Genomic DNA, 22,145 nt, shown 5'->3' with positions numbered 1-22,145 from the left:
GGGCAACTTGACATTGGCTAAAAATGAGGGGTTAATAAAGGCACGAAGTGACTGCCTTACAAGGTTTCAAGAGGGAGCTTAGTTTAAGAGAATAGGGGGAAAGAAAGTGTCCCCACTGAATAGCTGTCATCTTGTCTAGATGGGTCTGATTGAAAAGAGATGGGGATAAGACTGGTAAGATTCAATAGTGAATAATTGTTATATGACTAATAGTGACTGTCACAATTGTAAAGGTACAAGTTTTGTAACAAAAAAAGTGGAGTGTCCAGAAACAGAGGACCCTAGGACCATCAAGAGAGGAATGCACAAGCAGAATGCAGGACCTTATCCAGAGAAGCAGCAGCGCCAGAGATAGAGGCAGAGATGGGGGCATAGAGAGGGGGAGTGGCTGAGGACTATAGATTCATGGACTGAGAAGAGAGGGACTAAGAGCTGGTGGCCAGGAGCAGACTTGCAGAATATGCCCTTTGGAGATGTAAATTATTATATATGCCTGATTGGTTTAAAAAAAAGTTGCCATCAGTTCAATTCCAACTCATGGCAACCCCACACATTTCAGAGGAGAACTGCATTCCATAGCATTTTTAATGGCTGAGACCAAGGCTTTCTTCCGAGGCACCTGAGTAGACTCGAACCACCAACCATGAACTCTATAAAAATTCCTTAGTAGGAACTTAACAGAAGCTTGTTAGTCGTGGAAATAATAATAATTAACAACTGTATGGGAATAGAAGCACTCTCCTTTAATGTTTCATTTCATGATTGGAAAATTACACAGAAAACTGAACAACTCTCAATTTTGGCTATTATATCAAAACTATGATACATTTTGCAACAAAACATTCTAATATAAATATTTCTATTAACCTTCCAAAATCACATTTAATTCCTCAATTCATATTTCTATATTATTGGATTTCCCTGGGTTGATTCCCACAGGAATGTCCTGAAGTAATCTTTCATGATACAGCAGTAGCTTGATTAGTTACATTCTGGAAAAAGAATGATACATTTTCTCTTATCCTTTCAAGAAAAGGATCTGGAAGGTTTAAATGATCTGCAGGAAAATGTTTCCATTGCTTCAGTTGTGACATAGAGAGAGGTTTCATGGAGCTATATTTCTGGTGATATGGACCAAGCTGACAATCTCTAGATATAAGGTCTTTTTCCATAGAATCATCTGAAATAAATAAAACAAAGAGAAATAAAAATCTTAGGCCAACCCACTAGCCACTATATATAACATTTTTATTATTTTATAATATTTAATGATCTTATATAATTATTACATTTGAGTCCCATAGCTTAAGTTAAAAGAAGTACAATCAACTTATTCATTCCACAATGAATTCATTCCACATTTACAAATGGTTTACTTCATGATTTAAACACTGAAAGTAAAAATGGTAATTAAAAATAGAACATGGTCTTAGAACTGAAAGGACCTCATAGTCCAGCAATAGACATATAGTAAGTGCATTAATCATCTATAGAAATGCATTACATGTCTACAACCCTTTAATCTAAATCTTTGAGGCAAGATATATTTCCAAATTCTGAATACTTGATAGAGCTTAGGGCAGCAGTCCATAATCAAACTAATCAAACTGACTAATTTCCTGCGAAAAGTGATAAGAATAGTGTGAGTGCATTAAAAAAAAAAAAAAAAAAAGACTAATGATAAATTAGTATCAACTTCGGTTAAGTTTTCTATACCAGGTGTGTACATTGTAAATTTATTTAAAAATTACAGTCTTTGGATCATTAAAGTTTTCTGGATTTTAGAACTGAAAATAGGGCACTGTGGAGCTGAAGCAGAAACAGAGATGAGAACGTAACCAAAAATAGTGGGGACTGTGAGTACACATGGAGTCCTGGTGGGGCACTCTGGGTTAATGCCTGGACTGCAAGGTCGGCAGTTCAAGTTCACCAGCCACTCCTTGGAAACCCTGTACAGGGTCACTATAGGTCAGAACCGACTCGATGGGACTTAACAATAACAACATGAGCATACATAGGAGCACTGCAGCATAGTGGTTATTAGTTGGACAGCTAATCTTGAGGTCTGCAGTTCAAAACTACCAGCCGTTCTGTGGGAGAAAGCTGAAGTTTTCTGCTCCCGTAAAGATTTACAGTCTTGGAAACCCTAAGCAGGGCACCACCACCACCACCGTGAGCATACATAACAATAGAAGCTGATCTGATCTGGAGGGTAAGTGGAGGAATGCCCTAAGGAAGCAATGTTCTATTAAGATCTGAAGGGCAAGGGAGGTAAAGCATACCCAGGAAAGTACATACATAAGAGAGCCACTAAACGGAACTGGTGGAGATGCTGAATGCAATTATAGCCTGCATAGCAAGTGCTTTAAAGAGGTCTTTTACAGCAGATGTGCCAAATGCAATACATCTTTTCATTTATTGACTGTTGCTTCTGTGACTGTTGACTGTGGGTCCAAACAAAATGAAGTCTTTGACAACCTCAATCTTGTCTTCGTTTATCATGATGTCATTTATTGGTTTGGTTCTGATGATTTTCGTTTTTTGTTGTTTTTTTTGTTGTTGTTGTTTTTACATTTTTATTGTGAATTGAGTGAAAGCTTAGAGGACAGATCACCAGTTTTACATTCAACAAATCATATACTTTGTTTCATTGCATTGATTATAATCTCCTCCATGTACCATCAGATAACAGCATTTCTCTCTATTCACTTTAACCTTTTTTTTTAAACACTCAGGCATATATAATAATTTACACCACCAAAGAGCACATTCTACAAGTCAGCCTCCTGGTCACCAGCTCTTAGTCCCTCTCTTCTCATGAATCTAGAGTCCTCAGCTGCTCCCTCTCTCCATGTCCCCATCTCTGTTATCACTGCTTCTTTAGATGAGGTCCCACATTCTGCTTGTACTCTTCTCCCTTGATGGTCCTAGGGGCCTCTATTTCTGGACTATAAGATTAACTACTCCCCTGTTTTTGTTACAAAACTTCTACCTTTCATTTTCTTTACATTGAAGTGCAGAACACAGTGAAGGCTATAATCTTTGAGCTTCATCAGTATGTATTTCAAGTCCTTTTCACCTTGTAGCAGGCAAGGTTGTGTCATCTGAATATCAAAGGCTGTTAATGAATCTTCCTCCAATCCTGATGCCACATTCTTCTTTGTACAATCCAGCTTTTTGGATTATTTGTTCAGCATTAAGTCTGGTCAAAGGACACAACTCTGATACACATCTTTCCTGATTTTAAACCATTCAGTATCTCCTTGTTCTGTTCTAATAACTGCATCTTGGTCTAGGTTCAGGCTCCTCATGAGCACAATTAAGTGTTCTGGAGTTCCCATTCTTCTCAATATTATGTATAATTGGCTATGATCTACACAGTCAAATGCCTTTGCATAGTCAATGAAGCACAAGTAGACATCTTTCTGGTATTCTCTGCTTTGAGCCAAGATTCAGCTGACCTCAGCAATGATATTCCTCATTTCACATTCTCTTCTGAATCTAGCTTGAATTTCTGGCAGCTCCTTGCTGATGAACTGTCTTCAGCAAAATTTTACTTGTGTGTGATATTAATGTTATTGTTTGATGATTTCCACCTTTCATTTAAATGGGCACAAATATGGATCTCTCTTAATAGGTTGGCGAGGTCTTCTAATTTTCTTGACACAGACAAGTCAGAGCCTCAGTGGTGCATCTGTTTGCTGAGAGATTTCAGTTAGTACTGCATCAATTCCTGGAGCTTTGTTTTTCGCCAATGAGCTCAGCTCAGTATAGATTGGACCTTGGCCTTCAATACCATCAGTTCTTGATCACAGGCTGCATCTTGAAATAGTTGACCACCAGCTATTTCTTTTTGGTAGGTTGACTCTGTATATAACTTCCATCATTTTTATGCTTCCTGCATCATTCAATATTTTGTCCATAGAATCCTTCAATACTGCAAGTCAAGGCTTGAATTTTTTTCTGCTGTTCTTTCAGCTTGAGAAATGCTCAACGTGTTCTTCTTTTTCGTTTTCTAACTCCAGGTCTTTACACATTTCATCATACTTGACTTTGCCTTCTAGAACCGTCCTTTGAAATTTTCTGTAGTTTCTTTTACTTCTTTAGTTCTTCCAGCCACTTTAGCTTCTATTATGTACAAGAGCAACTAAAATTTTATTGCATTTATCTGTTTACATGTGTTTCCTCTACTGGAGAATGAATGACTGTCCACGCAAACTGGGATAAATACACAACAGATGTATGAAGGCAACCAGACTAAATTATTTCACAGTCTACCTTAATAACCTATCTCAGTACAATTTATCAAGTGACTTTGCACAAATAAACATTGCTTGCCCAAGCCCTACTCCTGATCCAATTCCTATGTGAGTGATGTGGCGCTGTGGGCGAATGCACTGAAATGGAAAGTCGGTTTAAAGCACAAGGTCAGTGGTTCAAGCTTACCAGCCGCTCCTTAGAAAACATATAAGGGGTCACTGTGGGTCAGAACAAATTCAATGGAGCTTAACAACAACATGAAGGTTCTAATTCACATTTTGCAGATATCCACCTGACAGCTGTCCTGTGAACTAAGGAAAAGAAGTCTAACATATGCAAAAGATGCATAGTTTTCATATTTGTTTGAACATAATGATTTCCAACTACTAAGGGTCAACACACTGAATCTGCCCTAGTAACAAAGCTGGAACATAACTGACCTGCGCGGTCCTTTCCTCTTGCACAGTCACAATCAAGCAGGTCATGAGTAACACAATGGGCACTTTCATGCAACGTGAACAGATTCTTAAGTTCCTCTACTGAAAACTGAATATGTTCAGATGTCTTGGTCAGGTCCATAACTGCCCCAGAAAGACCTTGCTTGCTGATTTGTCTCTGGTAGATCTTTTCTTCTATTGTACCTGAAGAGAAAGCATTTATCAGACTTGCTTTAGATCTTCCTATTATTTTTGTAAAATAAGACATGTTATTAGTATATTAGTTAGTGGGAAGGTCCCTAGGTGGTGCAAATGGTTAGCAAGCAAACCCCTCAGCAGCAGCACCATGATACAAACAAAGGCCTGCTTCCAACAAGATTACAGCCAAGAAAAGAGAGCAGCTCTACTCTGTAACCCATGGGGTCACCATAAGTCAGAATCACCTCAATGGGAACAGGAAAGGTAAATTAATGGAATAACTGTTGTTATAGCTGACACTGAAGAACAGATTATCCGTGAAAAGAAAAAAAATTTTTTTTAGTTCAAAGCAGCTCTGGTAGAGTAGTGGTTACAAGGCAGCCTGTTAACCTCAAGGTCAGCAGTTCAAAACTACCAGCTGTGCCATGGGAGAATGATGACGCTTTCTGCTCCCATAAAGATTTACAGCCTTAGAAACCCTATACAGGGTATCTATGAATCAGAACTGACTCAGCAGCTTGCCACCACCACCAGTTCAAAAAATAAACAATTTTTTGGCACATTGAAGCAACATTACCTGTGGTTAAAAGTCTGTAAATATGTACAGGATGTTTCTGACCATCTCTCCACACTCTAGACATTGCCTATAGAAAAGAAATGAGAATTCTGAGAGTACAACAGACAATAATGGCTCTTTCCAAAGAAGCAATTTATAGGCATTATGTTTAAGATTAGAAGTCTAGATTTTATGTACAGCTTCAAAAAACAAAGCCCACGCATACCCAAGCATTCCCCAAGTCATACTGTTCCACCTGGGATAACAGAAAGACATGGCTGAACCAGTGACACCACCAGGACCACAAAGAATCCTCAGTCAAGTTTATTATCAGTTTCAATAATCACAGAATAATGTGTGATATTGTTGTAAATTGTTTAGTGTGGTATTTCTTAGATTGTATGAATAGGGACAGCACATTTGTTATTTCGTTTTGTTTTATTTAACATTTTATTATGATTTGGGTTAAAGTCTGCAGAGCAAATTGGTTTTCCACTGAACAATTCACAAGCACTTTGTTTCATGACACTGACTGCAATCTCCATGCAGCGCTCTTCCCACTTTCCTGTGTTTACCATTTCCATTCACCTTTCTTTACTCTCCCTTCCTGCCTTCTAAACTTTATTTCTGAGCACATGCTATCCTTTTGATCTTATAGAATTGATGTTCTAAAAAGTGTATACCTACAGGGTTTTATTATTGCTCACCTTATAGGCCATTTGATTGTCTGGCTGAAAATCGAGCCAGGGAGAACAAAATTGTTGTGTAAAATCTTTCTACATTGAATTACAACATTATTAGTAACTGAGTGGTGGTGACGGTTAAGTGCCGTGGAGTCGGTTCTGACTCATAGTGACCCTACATAGGATTTCCGAGGTTGTAAATCTTTATGGGAGCAGAAAACCTCATCTTTCTCCCACAAAACCGGTGGTAGTTTCGAATAGCTGACCTTGAGGTTAGCAGTCCAACTACTTTTCTTTTAATTACTACTTCATTCTCAAAAGTTACTGATATAAATAGGTTCATAATTACAATATTGTTGCTAAAACATCAGATAATTTAACAAAGTCAGCTACTGTAAAAATACCAGCAACATCAAGAAATAGGCTAAATGGGTAAAAGAGGGGAAAAAACTGTTTATATGTTTGACTGTCTTGTGGATATTGGTTTCCCCTGCCTATTACTGTAAATACACATTCATGTGTGATGGAAATGAATATTGGGAAATATATTATGACAGAAAGCTTGTAAGCCCGCCTTAATTTGATTTCTTTAAAGGTGAGTTATAATTTGCCCAGGAAACAGGCGTATTGTTAAACCTTTGTAGAGGATGGGGCCTGAGCCCCATCCAGAACCTTCTGAGTTGGGACATTCCCTCTTGAAAAGACATGCAGACCAACCCAGAACTGCTGGGAGAACAGAAGAGTCTTATTAAAAGAAAGACCTGCAGAAGGAAAAAAAAAAAAAAGCAAACTATTTGGCTGTTTAAATTTCAAGCAAGCTGTTTGCTTTGGAGGCATCAAGGCAAGAAAAGTCAGCCCATCAGGGAAAACCCCCTTTACGTCTAAAACTTAAAGGGAACCTATGAGTAGTCTAGTATGTTCGCTGGTGACCACCCTGGTCTACATGTGAGTGGAAGTGGGGTAAATGCAGAAATGAAAATGTGGGCTGAGTTTGGCCATGTTCCACTGACACCCATTGACCTTGAGATAAGATAAAGAAAAGGAAGGCCTGGCTGGTCTGAAGTTTACGAAGATATGTGACCTCCTGAGCCCATAGGCACTGACCTAGTCCCTGGGGGCTACCGCTGAGAGTGAAGTAGCCAACTGGTCTGAAATGTAGAGAGGTGTGAGTGAACTCCCAAATGTGCAGCTAGTACCCATTTAACTTAATTTGGATGGCTAGTTGATCAGAACTCAACCGTGGAAGACAGAGGTGGCTAGTATTGTGAACAAGCACAAATCATTACAATTTGATGAAGATGAACTAGACTTTTGCTTATGAATGCAGTTAACTCAAAATTCCAACCAGAATGGAAGGATTCTTCATATCAAGGGCCAAGCTCAGTGTACTCGGTTGATGTTGTTGTTGTTAAGTGCCGTCGAGTCAGTTCACACCCATCATGAACCTGTATAGGGTTTCTAAAGAGCAGTTGGTGAGCTTGAACTGCTGACCGTGTGGACTTTGCAGTCCAATGCATTAATCCACAGCATCACCAGATTGACAGGGATGAGCAACTGGCTATCAAAAATGGAGTGCTATAAAGGCATAAAATGTCTGGCTTACACGCTTTCAGAATGAGGGTAAGGTAGAATCCCCACTGAATATTTTTCCTCTTTTCCAGATGGATCTGGTGAAGGGGGGGAAGGGTGTGTGATAGGATTTTAAGACTCTATAGTAATTGTTAGCAGATTAATTTTGATTGTCACAAATATAATTGTGGATAGCTAATCTTCCATTTCAGGAACAGACGATCCCAGGACCATCAAAAGGAAAGAGTATAAGTGGAGCATAAGATCCCCACCTAGAAAAGCGGTGACAGCAGAGATGGTGGCAGAGGCAGTGGCAGGGAGAGACAGAGTAGCTGTGGGCTCTAGACCCATGGGCTGAGTAAGGTTGCATGTCTGTGGACAGGAGGCTGGCTGGCAGAATGGGCCCTTTGGACATTTAAATGAACATATTTTTTTTGTTTCATAAGTGTACATCAAATTTTTTGCTTTGTTCATTTGTAAAATGTAAGATGTAAATGGGGAGCCACAGGGAGGAAGTAGGATAAATGTTGTTGCAGGGAGGGGATTGTAATCATTGAGATGAACTGAAGTGAATAATTTGTTGAATGTACAGCTGTTATTCTTGTCTATAATCATTCATCCAATTCACAATAAAAAGTTGTTTAAATACCCACACCAGCAACAACAAGAACAACAGTGCATGCAGACAAAACTTCGTGATTTGAAACCTCATTGCTGTTGCTATTGGGTAGTAATGACAGCTCTGACCAGAGCACATAAAGGTTCAAAAGCAAATTAGCTTAAAGAGCACCCACACTTCCAGATAGTACCCACTTCCTGGTTTCGATGGCTGGATGATCAGAACTCAACTAGAAGAAGAAAGAAGAGGGAAAAAAAGAATAAGAGTAACCCGCTACAATTTGATAAACTTTACCTACACTTATGGATGTAGTAGCTCAAACAAGGGAACAAATCTTTACAGCAAGGATCACTCCCACCCCCTCAATATACAGGGTTGACAGGGATGGGCAACTTAGACATTGGCTACCCAAAATGTGGGGGCTATAAAGGCAAGAAGTGAATGGCTTACAAGTTTTCAAGAGGGAGCCTAGTTCCAGACGGGGCAGAGGTAGTTAGAATCTTCTCTGAATGATTTCCAATCTGTTGGGGCAGGGCTGGTGAAAGGAAATGTGGATAAGACTCTTGTGGTACAAGAGTGAATAATTGCCATCAGGACTGACTGTGAGGGTTGGAAATGTAGAGGTAGATGTTTTTTGACAAAAGAAGGGGAGTGATTGATTTTGTAACCCAGGAGCGGAGGTCCCAGGGACTATCAAGCGAGAAGAGTGGAGAACGGAGAGCAGGACCCTACCCAGAGAGGCAGTGACACCAGGGATAGAGACAGAGACGAGGATGTGGACAGATGGAGCGGCTGGGGACAATGGACTCAGGGAGGGAGAGGGGCTGTGTGCTGACAGCCGAGGGGAAGGCCTGTGGGATGTACCCTTTGGTTATTTGATGATGCATAGAGGGGATTATAATCATTGCAATGAAATGAAATATGATAGGATAAATGTAAAACTGATGTTCTCCCATGTAAACAAACCCACATAATTCACAGTAAAAACTTTAAAAAAAAAAAAAAGCAAATTAGCTTTTTAGTCTTGTAGAGTTTTAGTCTTATAGGTATGTTGTTGTTGTTGTTGCTATTAAGGGTCGTCAAGTCAATTCTGATTCATAGTGACACTGTATAGGGTCTCTATGGAGCAACTGGTGAGTTGGAACTGCCAACCTTGTGGTTCAAATCGACCTTGTGGTCCTGCACTAATCCTACAGCGCCACACCGGGGGATATTAGGACATGTAAACTGGGCTTTAACAAACAATTTTTCATTATTATAATCAACTACAGGAATATATTTATTAACAATAACAAATTTCTGCCAAAACACCACACAAAAATTTTCTACACAGTCCTTTTGGTGTCACCCACTATGGCAGTGTCATCCAATGTGGTCCAGACTTCTTGAAGCCCCCAAGTGATGCCACTGGGTTAAATACTCATGCCACCTAACAGTGAGAGGGTCCAATCTACATCAAAGAATGAGATAGTGATGTTGGACAATAGAAACCAAAAGAACCAAGGACAGCATAGAGAGCTTATTCCCAGTCCATATAGCTACTGAACTAAACCCTATTATTATCTGAGTTGCTCAGATGTCTGCAATCAGCTCGAGCTCAGGTAGATTCCTTGTGGTTTAAGAACATATTACCGACAAATGCAGTAAAGGATTGATTCAGAAGGCCTGGGTTATTCAAATGCTGCACATTCCTAAGGAAGATCTAGCCTGTGATAATTAATGGAGGACAGCCTCTAAGGCCTTGGAGTATCCTGCCTGATTACAACATCATTACCTTAGGTCTTGGGCCTCAAGATAGTTCACAGTAATAATGTGATTTCTGGTGGAGGCCTTGCGTCAGTTTAAGTGAGCTTTCCTATGTGTTGTCATACATCATTGCTGGGAGAATCAAGGGTTGTCTGTACCACTCTACTAGGAGAAGACAACTGTGTCTGGTCTCTCCTGGACTCTGCCCTATGAGCCTTTCACCTCTGCTGTATCCTTTCACTGTGAAAAACTGTACCCAGGGGTCTTGGTGTGACGCTGTGGGTAAATGCACTGGACAAGCTCACCAGCCGCTCCTTGGAAACCTTACACAGGGTCGCTATGAGTCAGAACCAACTCAACGGCACTTAACAACAAAAACAAATATAATAGCTTGTCTTAATTCTGTGACTCCTAGTAACTCACTGAAGCTGAGTGTGGTGATCCTGGAGACTAACAATTCAGGCATCAACTGAGATGCAAATCTGTAGGTGGTGGTTGTTGCCAAGAACCATGGAATCGGTTCCGACTCACAGCAACCCTGTACAGGGTTTCCAAGGCTTTAAACCTCTGGCAATAGCAGAAAATTCATCCTTCTCCTGCAGAGTGGGATGGTGGGCTCAAACCGCCAACTTTGTGGTTCACAAATCAGGGCTTATCCTACGGAACCACCACATTTGCACACTGAAGAAAATCGCAAGTTTCTTCTGAAATATTTGCCTGAATTACACCCTCAGCCCACGCTGTGCAAGCACTGACAGATGCATCAATAACAATGTATAGTCTTCTCTTGTTAGCCCTGAAGACTCTGAATGCCAAACCCTGGAGGCCTACAGGTTTAGGTTTAAATCCTGCCTCTGCCTCTTAAAAAGCTGTATATCTAGAGCAAAGTTCCATCTTCATCTGTAAATGCTAATATTTGCCCTTGTACAGTTCTGTAGATTAAATAAATGAAAGCACTTAGCACTGATATACAGCAAGTGTTCAATGTGCAGCAGTTATTATTACGTCATCCCAGAATGCATTCAAAATGTTTGTTTCATGCATAAACAATCCTACCTGGATATCAATGGCTGGATTCCAATCAATGTCATAGAGAATTAAGTGAGATCCTCCAATAAGATTAAGTCCCACACCACCAGCCTTTGAACTTAACAAAAAAATGAAATCGACAGAGTATTTACTATTGAAGCCATCAACAATCTGCTGTCTTTGAGAGACTGGGGTTTGTCCATCAAGCCTTGTATAACTATATCCATGACGCGTGCATACTTCTTGTAATAAGTTCAAAGTTTGTGTGTAGTTAGACACCAAAACCACTCTGTCAATCAAAAAGAAAGATTTTATATATAATATAGATGATATTAAATGCTTAATTTGAAACAAAAGATCACAATAATATTAATAGCTAATATTTAAAGAATATGCAAAAATGACCCTGAGCAATTAAAACATAGGTTCTCTTTAAAATGCAATTTTAAAGTCCCTATCTAAGAGACATCCAATTTTAAGATAGTAATAAAGGCCTTTGTGCTTTCTACTCTCCAACCAAAGCCAAAACCTAACCCACTGCCATCAAGTTGATCCCAGTTCATAGCAATCCTCAAAGAAGTTGGTGGGTCTGAACTACCACATTTATATTTAGCAGTACAACACCTAACCCATAGTGCCAATAACCCTAAAAATATCAAGCAAAGAAAAACAGAAATGGACTCTATTGCTTGTTAAAACAAGGAGACATCTATGAACCTGAACAAATACGAAAACAGAGGCAGGGTGATGTGCCTAGGAGTACAGCAGTGAACCCTAAGTGCCCAAAGATGGAGATACCAATAAGAAGCAGTGCAAGTTAATTCACCCCACAGAATCTGGTTAAGAGCCAGGTATCAGAGGTAGCAGGTACCTCAGAAAGGAGACATTTAGACTGCAGCTATTACAAGAGTATTGGTAAACAGATCCCAAGCCCTAATCTCATGTATTCAGTTGACATTTTTCTCCTTGTTACCAGAAAATAGGGGATGAATTCCTAATATTAAGAAATAAAATCAGGTGCATTACTGGTTGGAAGGCATGGAGTAAAGATTGCAGTGCGTTACGGGTTGGAAGGCATGCATTAAAGATTGCAGGGCAGTGAGTCGCTGCCTGCAGAGGCCATGATGCCTGTAGTCCCAAGCCTGCCCACCAGTGATGTATCCACCCTGGCTTTGGGGTGCCTCATTGTCTCCCTTAAAAAAAAATAAAAAGAAATAAAATCAACAGAATTAGTGACTGACTAAATGTTAGGAAAGAGTCCTGTTGTGGTGTTGTGGGTTAATGCGCCAGACTGCAAAGCCGTTGGAACTGCAAGGCTGGTAGTTCAAGCTCACCAGCTGCTCCCCGGAACCCTATCCAGGGTCGCTATGGGTTAAGAATGAACCACCTAGTAATAAAAATGGTGTTTCTTAACCCATGTTTGTCTGACTCAGAATTGACTCAACAGCACTTAACAATAACAAATGTTGGGAAAGTGAAGGAGAAATGAGTTTAGAATGACTTTCAAGTGTTTGCTTGTTTTATGGTGCCATTTAACAAACTCAGGAATAATGAGAAAGGTGCAGGCTTGCAATAGCAAAATAAGCAAGTGGATTTTGAAAAGCTTGAAGCCCTATAAGACATCAGTGAGATTTAATGTCCTGGTGTGGCGCTATAAGATAAGCACTGGACTTTGAACCACAAGGCTGGCAAGTTCAAACCCATTAACTGTTCCTTAGAAACCCTACACAGGGTCGCTATAAGTCAGAACTGACTTGATAGTACTTAATATCAAAACAGATATATAAGGATGTGGAACATAGAAGAAAGTTTTAGACTGGAGCTATAAAGTTGGAATGAATGATGGTAAAGTTAGGGGGAACAAAGGTCTCCCAGATACAGGATTTAAAGTGAGAAGAAGGCTAACAAGAAAATACTAAGAAATATCAACATTTAAGAAACAGTAAAAGAAAAAGACATACTAAAGGAAACAGAAACAAGTTAGGTGTTCATACATCAAAAGACATCACTAGGTTTGGACAGTACATACATACACATTTAGTTTTTCTTAAAACCTCCAAACACACTGTTAATTATGCATAGACAGAGTACTGGGAGCTTAAGCATGCCCCCAAAGCATAAAATAAATAACTTTTTTTTTTCCTATTTAAAATGAAGCAGAGGGGTTTGGAGAAAGCATAATTTAAGATTATGGTCCAAGCTAAAATTCCACAAGCATTTAGAGGCAGCTTATTTATATGAATCTTACTTTTCGGAAGGACGAAGTTCACGGATAACTGCTAAGAGCTTTAACAACACCTGTAGTTTTCCCGACTCCTCCTCAGCAAACAGGAGAGGGTTGTAAACAGCAGGAAACAGATTTATCAAGCCTTCATATAGATGCTTTTCTTCACTTTCACCACTGGTTGAGCTACATTCTTTTTCCTATTCAAAATAATTTTAACACTGGTTCATCTTTGTTTTTTTCATGGGAAGGAAAAACTGTTAACATTGGCAGGGGTGATGGGGGTAGGGCAGTGGTTTTGAATGAAGATTAATAGTTACCTAAAAAGGATCTCTGGTTAGTGTAGTGGTTACGAATCAGGCTGCAAACCACAAGGTCAGTAGTTTGAAACTACCAGCTGTTCCGTGGGAGAAAAATGAGGCCTTCTGCTCCTGTAAAGATTTACAGCCTCGGAAACCCTGTACAGGGTTGCTGTGAGTCAGAACCGACTCCATAGCACATAACCACCACCACCAAAAAGACTCGGTTAAATTTTATATAAATCTTTACAGGAGCCTCGGAAACCCTGTACAGGGTTGCTATGGGTCCGAACCGACTCAAACCGACTCGACGGCACTTAGCAACAACAACAACAACAACAATGTATCCTTTTTAGTTAATTACAGAGCAGTCCGAAAGCATTCCCTTAATACCTACATCATCGCCCAGATAAGGGTAAATCAAAATGTACTGCTACAAAATCACAGGAACCTTTACTAAACAAAAACACTGAGACATGAAGCTACTGTTTCTCTACAAGTCCTCCATTTAGGTCCATATACCTCTGAAGGAAGAGGTTCTATCTCTAACTCTTCCATGAAAAATTCTACACTCCTCAATTTACACGTCAAACAGCTGTTTTGGCATCCCTAAGAGATGTTCCTCTTTAATGTTTGAGTTTAGAGAACAAAAATACATCTGAAGAGACAAGGTAAGGGCTGGAAGGTGGATAGGGTAAAGTCTCCAAAGAAATTCTTATAGGACAGCTCTTCCTACCCTCAAAGAATGAGCAGGTACATTGTAATGGGAGGGTAGGGAATTCTCAGCACAACTTTTCTGGTTTTTTCCTCACCAACTTAGTTTTCTATTTTCTTAAAACTTCTTCATAATAAGCTCCCATAATCGTCCTGTGTCCTTCAAGAAAATGTATCAATGAAAGCCCTTTGAGACTCCTTAAACCTAACTTCAGAAGATACTGTTTTGACTGAACCTGGCTCTCTGTATCCTATTGGTAAATCCAAGACTTGTCCCCAGTCTTGCTTAAAAGACTGATGGAAAGAGCAACTCTTTGAGTGAGCTAATCTTCACACATGCTCTAGGCACTCACTGAGCTAAAAAGCTTACTGAGGTCAAGATGTTTGCTTAAAACTGAAAATAGTGAACCATGTGAGATTTCAACTTCAGTAGCTATTGCTTCAGTGGTACTTCAACAGTCTTCTTTCAGCAGTTTCTGGACATCAGCCACACTTCCTTCATTTATAAAGGTGATGTTTGTCCCTTTCTTGGCTCATCTTTGACCTTCCTGAAATTGTTTGGTCCATCTAAAAACTGTTGTTTTATGTGGGGCAACATTCCCACAAACTTACAGAAGAGCTTCAATGATTTGGGAAAAGGTCCACTTGAGATTTGTAGAAATTGATCTTAGCCCAGACCTCAAAATCATTTTCTTTTATGGCACAAAAATATCCGTTTTTTGCAGGCGTCCTAATGAGACTGACAAGTGTTCCACAGAAAACTCGTTTGCAGCCACCCACTGATTTCAGACATATTTAAATATGTTTTGTTTGGAATAAACCCTTTTTAGTTAGTTATGTATGTATGAACTAGAACCCTTGTAGCAGTATTTTTTTACTCACCCTCATAAGTAACTATGAGTAAGAAAAAGAAGGGAAATAGGGGCAAACGCTAATACAAAATCTGTCCTGTCCAAAATCCTGAGATTTTCTGTTGCTCATCTATCTATTTCTCTCGTTTGCTCTGTTCCCTCCCCGCCGCTCTCTTACGGGTTTTCTCTCTCTCCTGATTTGTGAACTTGACACAGTACTTCTAACTTGATCATCAAAAACAAGCACAATAGTCTGTTCAGTCCCATCACTTTCATCTAGAAGAAACAGTCCTACCAATAAGTTTGTGCATAAATTTAATCTTATGCCATATTTATTCTTTATACCAATTTGTTTAGGAATAATTTCATCTCAGTGTGATTACCAGCATCTCTGAAATCCCCTCTCCAAAATGCCTACCTCACAGGATAGGGGAAAATGGTGTTAACAATGAAGGAAAAGTCACACTCATTAAGGGCAGGGTTTACAAAGCTGATTATCGTAATTGTTGTCAATAAGTTATACATTTGTAAAAGGTTAAATTGGCAAAAACTGTGTGAAAGATAAAAATATTTACAACAACAGAAAAAAAAAGGGCCTGCTGAAGCTGTTATGTAAAGCCAAAAGGTCACAGACTTTGGTTTCTTGGTTTAGGGTTATGATTTCATGGTGCATACCAGTTCATTGATCTAGTAACATGTTTAGTGCTTCTATTCTACTGCCTGCTTTGTTACAAGTGGCCACTCAAGGCAAATAATTGGTCTCTATTCACACAGAACAACAGAGGAAGAAGGCTAGTCAGGAATAGGAGGAGGATGTGAAATAAGTGGCTAATTGCCCCCATGGACTACTGCCTCCTATGCCTTGAGACCAGAAGAAGTAAATGATGCTGGCTACCATTATTGAATATTTTGATCAAAGATTCCATAGAAGTATCCTGATCAAAAGGGGGGAAATGCAGAACAGAAATTTCAAATTCTCATAGATTGCCTGGAGCCATGGAGGATAGATAAGGCCCTGAAACTATTACCCTGAGATCATCTTTATAAACCTACAACCTAAAATATCTCTTACCTTCTTCTTAAAATAGAAGAGTTTAGCTCAACTAGTAAAAAGGTCTGTCTTGAGCATTATACTCTTTTAAGAACTATCTATATGGAATCAACATGGAGCTCTGGTAGCATAGTGATTATGAATCAGGTTGTGAACCTCCGGGACAGCAGTTCGAAATTATCAGTCGTTCTGCAGGAGAAAGATGGGGCTTTCTGCTCCAGTAAAGATTTACAGCCTCGGAAACCCTGTACAGGGTCGCTATGAGTTGGAACCGACTCCACGGCACATAAAAACAACATATGGAATCAAAATGAAAAAACAACTCAAAGGGTCAGTGCATTTATGTTAATGAGGCAAGCATAATTCGGCAAAGGAGGGCGGGGAGTTTTCACAATTCAAAGAATGCAATCAATGTCAAGAAACTGTATATGGAGAAACTTTGAACTGGTGTATCTTTAACTGTATATATTCTCAAGAAAATTAAATTTTAAAAATATGCCTACTTCACATGTGAGCACATAACTAGACATTACAGTTATCAATGACTAAATCATTTTTTAGGTTAAATTCATATGACTAGTTCACTCCTCAATTTACCAGATTTATCACTGCTTTTGAAACTTTGTTCAACTTACAGCTGGAATGCACTCTCAGTTTTCTGTCCAATTATCCCCAACTCTATCAATGATTGAGGACCCAATGCAAAGTACACCTAATTACTCAGAGCCTTTTTGTTTTTTAACTGCATTGGGTCTTAACATTTAACAAAGGTTAAACACAGTCCTGGTGTGGCACTGTAGGATAAGCACTGGACTGCAAAGGTCTGTTTGAATGTAAAACTGGTAGTTCAAACTCACCAACTGCTTCTTGGAAACCCTATTCATGGTAGCTATGAATCAGAAACATCTTGATGGCACTGAACAGTAACAAAACACAGTACATTTCAGTTTTAAACTTAATCAATAAACAATACAATTTTTTATACTTTCCTAAAAGTCTCATGCCTGTTTCATTCCACTTTTAATACTAACAAAACAAACACCTTGTTGTTGTTGTTGTCAGGTGCCATTGAGTCGGAACCGAATTATAGCGACCCCATGCACAGCAGAACGAAACAATGTCCGATCCTGGGCCAACCTCACCACCGCTGCCACACCTGAGTCGATCAATGATGCCACCTGGCCAATCCATCGCGTTGGGGGTCTTCCTCTTTTTCTCTGACCCTCCAACTTACCCAGCATGACATCCTTCTCCAGTGACTGTTCCCTCCGGACAATATGTCCAAAGTATGAGAGAAGAAGCTTAGCCATAAAGGCAGTCAATTCCTGACCTTTTAAACCACCATTGGCATAAATTGCTGAGCACACAGTACTAATTTTAACTTAGCTTATTCACAAACTACAGCAATATTTTAGTAATGTTATTTGATAGAAAATTGTGGCACCTAAAGCTATTCATATCCCTGTGATAAACACAGAGGGAAAGAGACAGTTGCTGACTGCTACAGGTTGTTGTTGTTCTTGTCAGGTGTCATCAAGTCCATTATGACTCACAGCTACCCTATGCACAACAGAAAAAACACACTATTCAGTCCAGATCCATCCTAACAATCACTGCTCTGTTTGAGCCTACTGCTACAGCCACTGTGCCGAACCACCTTCTACTTTATCAAGTATAATATCCTTGTCTTGATACTGACCCCTCCTGATAACATGTCTGAAGTACATGAGGGGAGTAGTCTAAGGAGCATTCGGGCTATACTTCTTTCAAGATGAATTTGTTGGTTCTTCCAGTCCATGGCATACTCAATATTCTTCTCCAACAACATAATTTCAAATGCATTAATTCTTGTTTGGTCTTCCTTATTTATTATCCAGCTTTCACACATATATGAAGCAACAGAGAATTACCATGGCTTGGGTCAGGTATACCTTAGTCCTATACGTGACATCTTTGCTCTTTAACACTTTAAAGACATTCTTTGCAATAGATCTGCCCGGTACTAAAATGCTTCCACCTTGATAGGATCACCAAAGCGTCACTCACCCAGAGTCTAATACACAACATTTAATGTTAAATAACTTGAACGTGTGAACTCCTGGGAAATAATTAGAACTAACCAAATCAAATTAAGAAACTGAATAATAAATCAGAATGAAAATTTGTTGACTTTTCAATGAGATCAGCCTACTTAAGCCAACTGGTCGATGTATCCTGTCTTATGATAGAAGGTCCATGGTGGTAGTGGTGGTGGTGGTATGGTATGGAATAGGTTCTGACTCTTAATGGGCCTGTATAGGGTTTCCAAGGCTGTATATCTTTATAGGAACAGAAAATCTCATCATTCTCTTGTGGAGTGGATGGTGGAATCAAACTACAGACTTTGTGGTTAGCAGCCCAAAGCGGAATCCACTACATGATACCAAGAGAAGCCAAATCATTAACAGAATGTTATCTAGTGAATATTAAATCAGAGAAGAAGGGACACGAGTACTCAATGTACAAATTGTTAACCTGAACCACAGAATCAGAATCACTTGGAAATCTTTCTCAAAAGCCTTGTACCCAGGTCCTGCTCTCAGATTTTGAATCAGTATGTATTGAAACCTAGACAAATGTAGTCTTAAAAACTCCAGAGAGTCTGAGGGGCCTCCATGGTCAATTGGTATAACACAGTCCACAAAGACAATGTTCTACATCCTACTTGGCAAGTAGTTTCTGGGATCTTGAAAGCTCATGAGCAACAGTAGAAGGTGCAGCTATTGGTCTCTCCATGTGCTGAAGAAAGAAGAGTGATAAGAACTGAACAGGCTTAGGATCAATTAATTCAGTGGACTAATGGACCATGGGAACCTCAGTCTCCAGCACTCTGAGACCAGAAGAATTAGAAGGTGCCTGGAAACCACAACCAACTGCTTTGAAAGGAATGACATTAGAGGGTCCTGGATAGAGTGGGAGAAAATGTGCAACAAATCTCCAATTTATTTTTTAAAAACTTCAAAACTAACAACAATAAAATAAAAAAATTAAGACCGTATTTACTGGTCAGAAAGAGACTGGAAGAAACTAAGACTACAGCCCTCAACTACCCTTTAAGTCTGGAAAGGAACTCACCCTCGTGGCTCCATTTTCAGCCAAGCAGCAGACAGGTTTGTAGCAGGAACAACAACATTAGTAAGTCAACTTCACTATGGAATGGTCAATCATTGGAAAGCAAAATGGCAACATTTTCCTAAGAACAAATTTGAGAAAGGATGGAAAGATGGATGGATGAAAATAGGAACCACAGAGAGGAAGGAAACGGGATAACTACTGTTGTGTTGAAGTGATTGTAATCATTGAGATGAAACAAAGTGATTTGTTGAATAGAAAGTTGATGATCTTGTCTGTAAACCTTCACTCATTCCACAATAAAATGTTTAAAAGAACTTGGGAAATGGCCTAGTTTTAATAAGAGCACATTTCTAAACCACTGCTAAAAGATTACTTATATAAGTGGAAAGCTTATTTCAGGTATTTTATATTCATCCTTTGATGCCTCAGACACTAATGACAGAAGACCAGAAGAGTTATGGGATGACATCAAAAACATCATACAGGAAGAAAGCAAAAAGGTCGTTATAGAGAAGAGAAAGAAAGAAAAGACCAAAATGGATGTCAAGGAGACTCTGAAACTTACTCTTGAGTGTAGAGAAGCTAAAGCAACTGGAAAAAATAAGGAAGTATAAGAGCTGAACAGAAAATATTAAAGGTCAACTTGAGAAGACAAAGTCAACTATCATACTGAAATGTGTAAAGACCAAAAGGGAAGAACAAGCTTAGCATTCCTCAAGCTGAAAGAAATGAATAAAAAAATTCAAGTTTTGACTTGCTATATTTATTGAAGGACTTCAAGGGCAAAATATTGACTGATACAGAAAGCATTAAAAGAAGATGGAAGGAATACACAGTCCCTGTACCAAAAATAAACAATTGATGGTCAACCCATTTTTTATGATAATACACAGGGACTCAGATATAGTAACAATTGTAAGGAAAGCTCAAGACTGTGAGTGTTTCATTCTGTTGTACACAGGGTCACTAAGAGTCAGAAGCATCTAGTCAGCATCTAACAAGGAAGTACAAGGATTTTCTAAGGTAACCCTCATAAGGTTTTGCTTTTAAGGAAGAACTTTTGGCTATTTTTGTCCTGGTGTTGCACTGTAAGGTAAGTACTGAACCACAAGGTTAAATGAACTGAAACCCTATACGGGGTCACTATGAGTCAAAACCAACATGATGGCACTTAGCAACAACATTTCTGTCTAAGAGCCCTGGTATGGTGCTGTAGGGTAAGCACTGGACTGCTATCTGCAAGGTTGGCAGTTCAAACCCACCAGCCACTCTTTGAAATCCTATTCGGAGTCACTATGAACTGATTTGATAGCACACATTTTTGTCTAAAATGCTTAATTTTTATCACTGTATATGAAATCTGTTTCTTAGAATATTGCTTAATAAATTGTAATTTATTAAACCTGGTATGGCACTGTAGGGTAAGCCCTGAACTGCTAATCCCAAGGTCAGTGGTTCAAACCCACATCACTCCTTGCAAACCCTGTACAGGGTTGATATGAGTTGGAATTGACTTTACGGCACTTAACAGCAACATGGTAAGTCAATATAAACCAACATAGATTAAGTGTGGAAAATTCTCGTAGAATATTCCATTATCTAAGTAAGTCTACAATTCTTGACCTAAAGCATAATGTACCACCCAAAACTTTATCATTTGCAAAATAGGATGCTACTGTTTAAAAAAATATAGTAGAATAAAAATTGGTAAGGATAAGTTGGAGATAGAGGGCACTAATAGTTAACTGCAATTTCTAAGGCCAGGCATTCTACTAATTCTTTCCAAATTACCTTATCAGATATCTCAAAAACACTATCAGGAACTTATAATTATGTGGTAAGAAAACCATGGTTCACAAACATAACTTGTCCATGGTCAAATTTGCTCTTGGTAGCAAAGGGGTGATTGAAACCAAGGTCAAATTCCAAACTATAAAACTTTTACTATACTCTAAATTGCCTTAGGTCATTAAATATTCAAACAGTCAACTCAATTACATAACCATTAAAAATCATACTTGTAGAAGGTAATCTGAGAAAAATATTTATATTTAGTGGTGAAAAAAATACCAGCATTTAAAAATAGTACACATAGTTTTAAATTACGTTTCTTTAAAACAGGATTGGTCTCCTGGTGTGGCATTCATTGTAGGATCAACACTGGACTGTGAGCCACAAGGTCAATAATTCAAACCCACCAGCTGCTCCTTGGAAACCCCATACAGGGTCGCTGAGAGTTGGAACAGACTTAATGGCACTTAACAACCATAAGAATAGGATTATATATGTAAATATCTGAGCCCCCATTTATCATCATCAAAAATGGGGATGACAATAATAGTATTTAGTCCAAAGAGTTTTACAAAGAATAAATAATACTAGAAAAGCACTTAGTATGGTGTTGGTAGATGGTAAGTTCATAATAAATATCACTCAATATTATTATTAATAACAAAATGTGTTTCTTCTGGCTGGAGGTTACAAAAGATTTTCATTTTCTTCTTTGAGATTTTTATGAATTTCATGTAACAATCATGTATCACTTTTATAATGAGGAGAACAAAAGTCTTGTTTAATCGTAAATGTTATAGTTGTTAGCACTGAACAAACAAATGGACTGTATTCACACAAAATAAGAAGGGAAACCATGGCGGCGTACAGAACAAGGAACACGGGGCAATAACTGACTTTAAAGAGGGTAGCGCCTCAAACTCATTTCATCCCTAGCCTAGTTCTGTGATGTGAACATTCTCTGAAGAACAAGCAAAAGGCAGAATAAGCTCTAGAGCAGAACT

At 38.9% G+C, this 22,145-nt stretch overlaps 1 protein-coding gene across 1 annotated transcript in view; it reads right to left on the bottom strand.

Moving 5' to 3' along the window:
* Positions 1-959: 959 nt before the first annotated feature.
* The window catches only part of RAD54B (RAD54 homolog B (S. cerevisiae)), a 107,624-nt gene continuing 86,438 nt past the window's right edge, over positions 960-22,145 (bottom strand). Inside the window, exons 11-15 of the mRNA XM_006859254.1 lie at positions 13,346-13,521; positions 11,125-11,386; positions 5,473-5,539; positions 4,701-4,901; positions 960-1,180 (exon numbers count right to left, since the gene is read on the bottom strand). Of these exons, the coding sequence (XP_006859316.1) occupies positions 960-1,180; positions 4,701-4,901; positions 5,473-5,539; positions 11,125-11,386; positions 13,346-13,521 (927 nt within the window). The remainder of the gene's footprint in view (positions 1,181-4,700; positions 4,902-5,472; positions 5,540-11,124; positions 11,387-13,345; positions 13,522-22,145) is intronic.

The sequence above is a fragment of the Chrysochloris asiatica genome, unplaced genomic scaffold, assembly GCF_000296735.1.
Source record: "Chrysochloris asiatica unplaced genomic scaffold, ChrAsi1.0 scaffold00031, whole genome shotgun sequence".
NCBI lineage: Eukaryota > Metazoa > Chordata > Mammalia > Afrosoricida > Chrysochloridae > Chrysochloris > Chrysochloris asiatica.
This window is presented reverse-complemented; position numbering and strand designations above follow the sequence as displayed.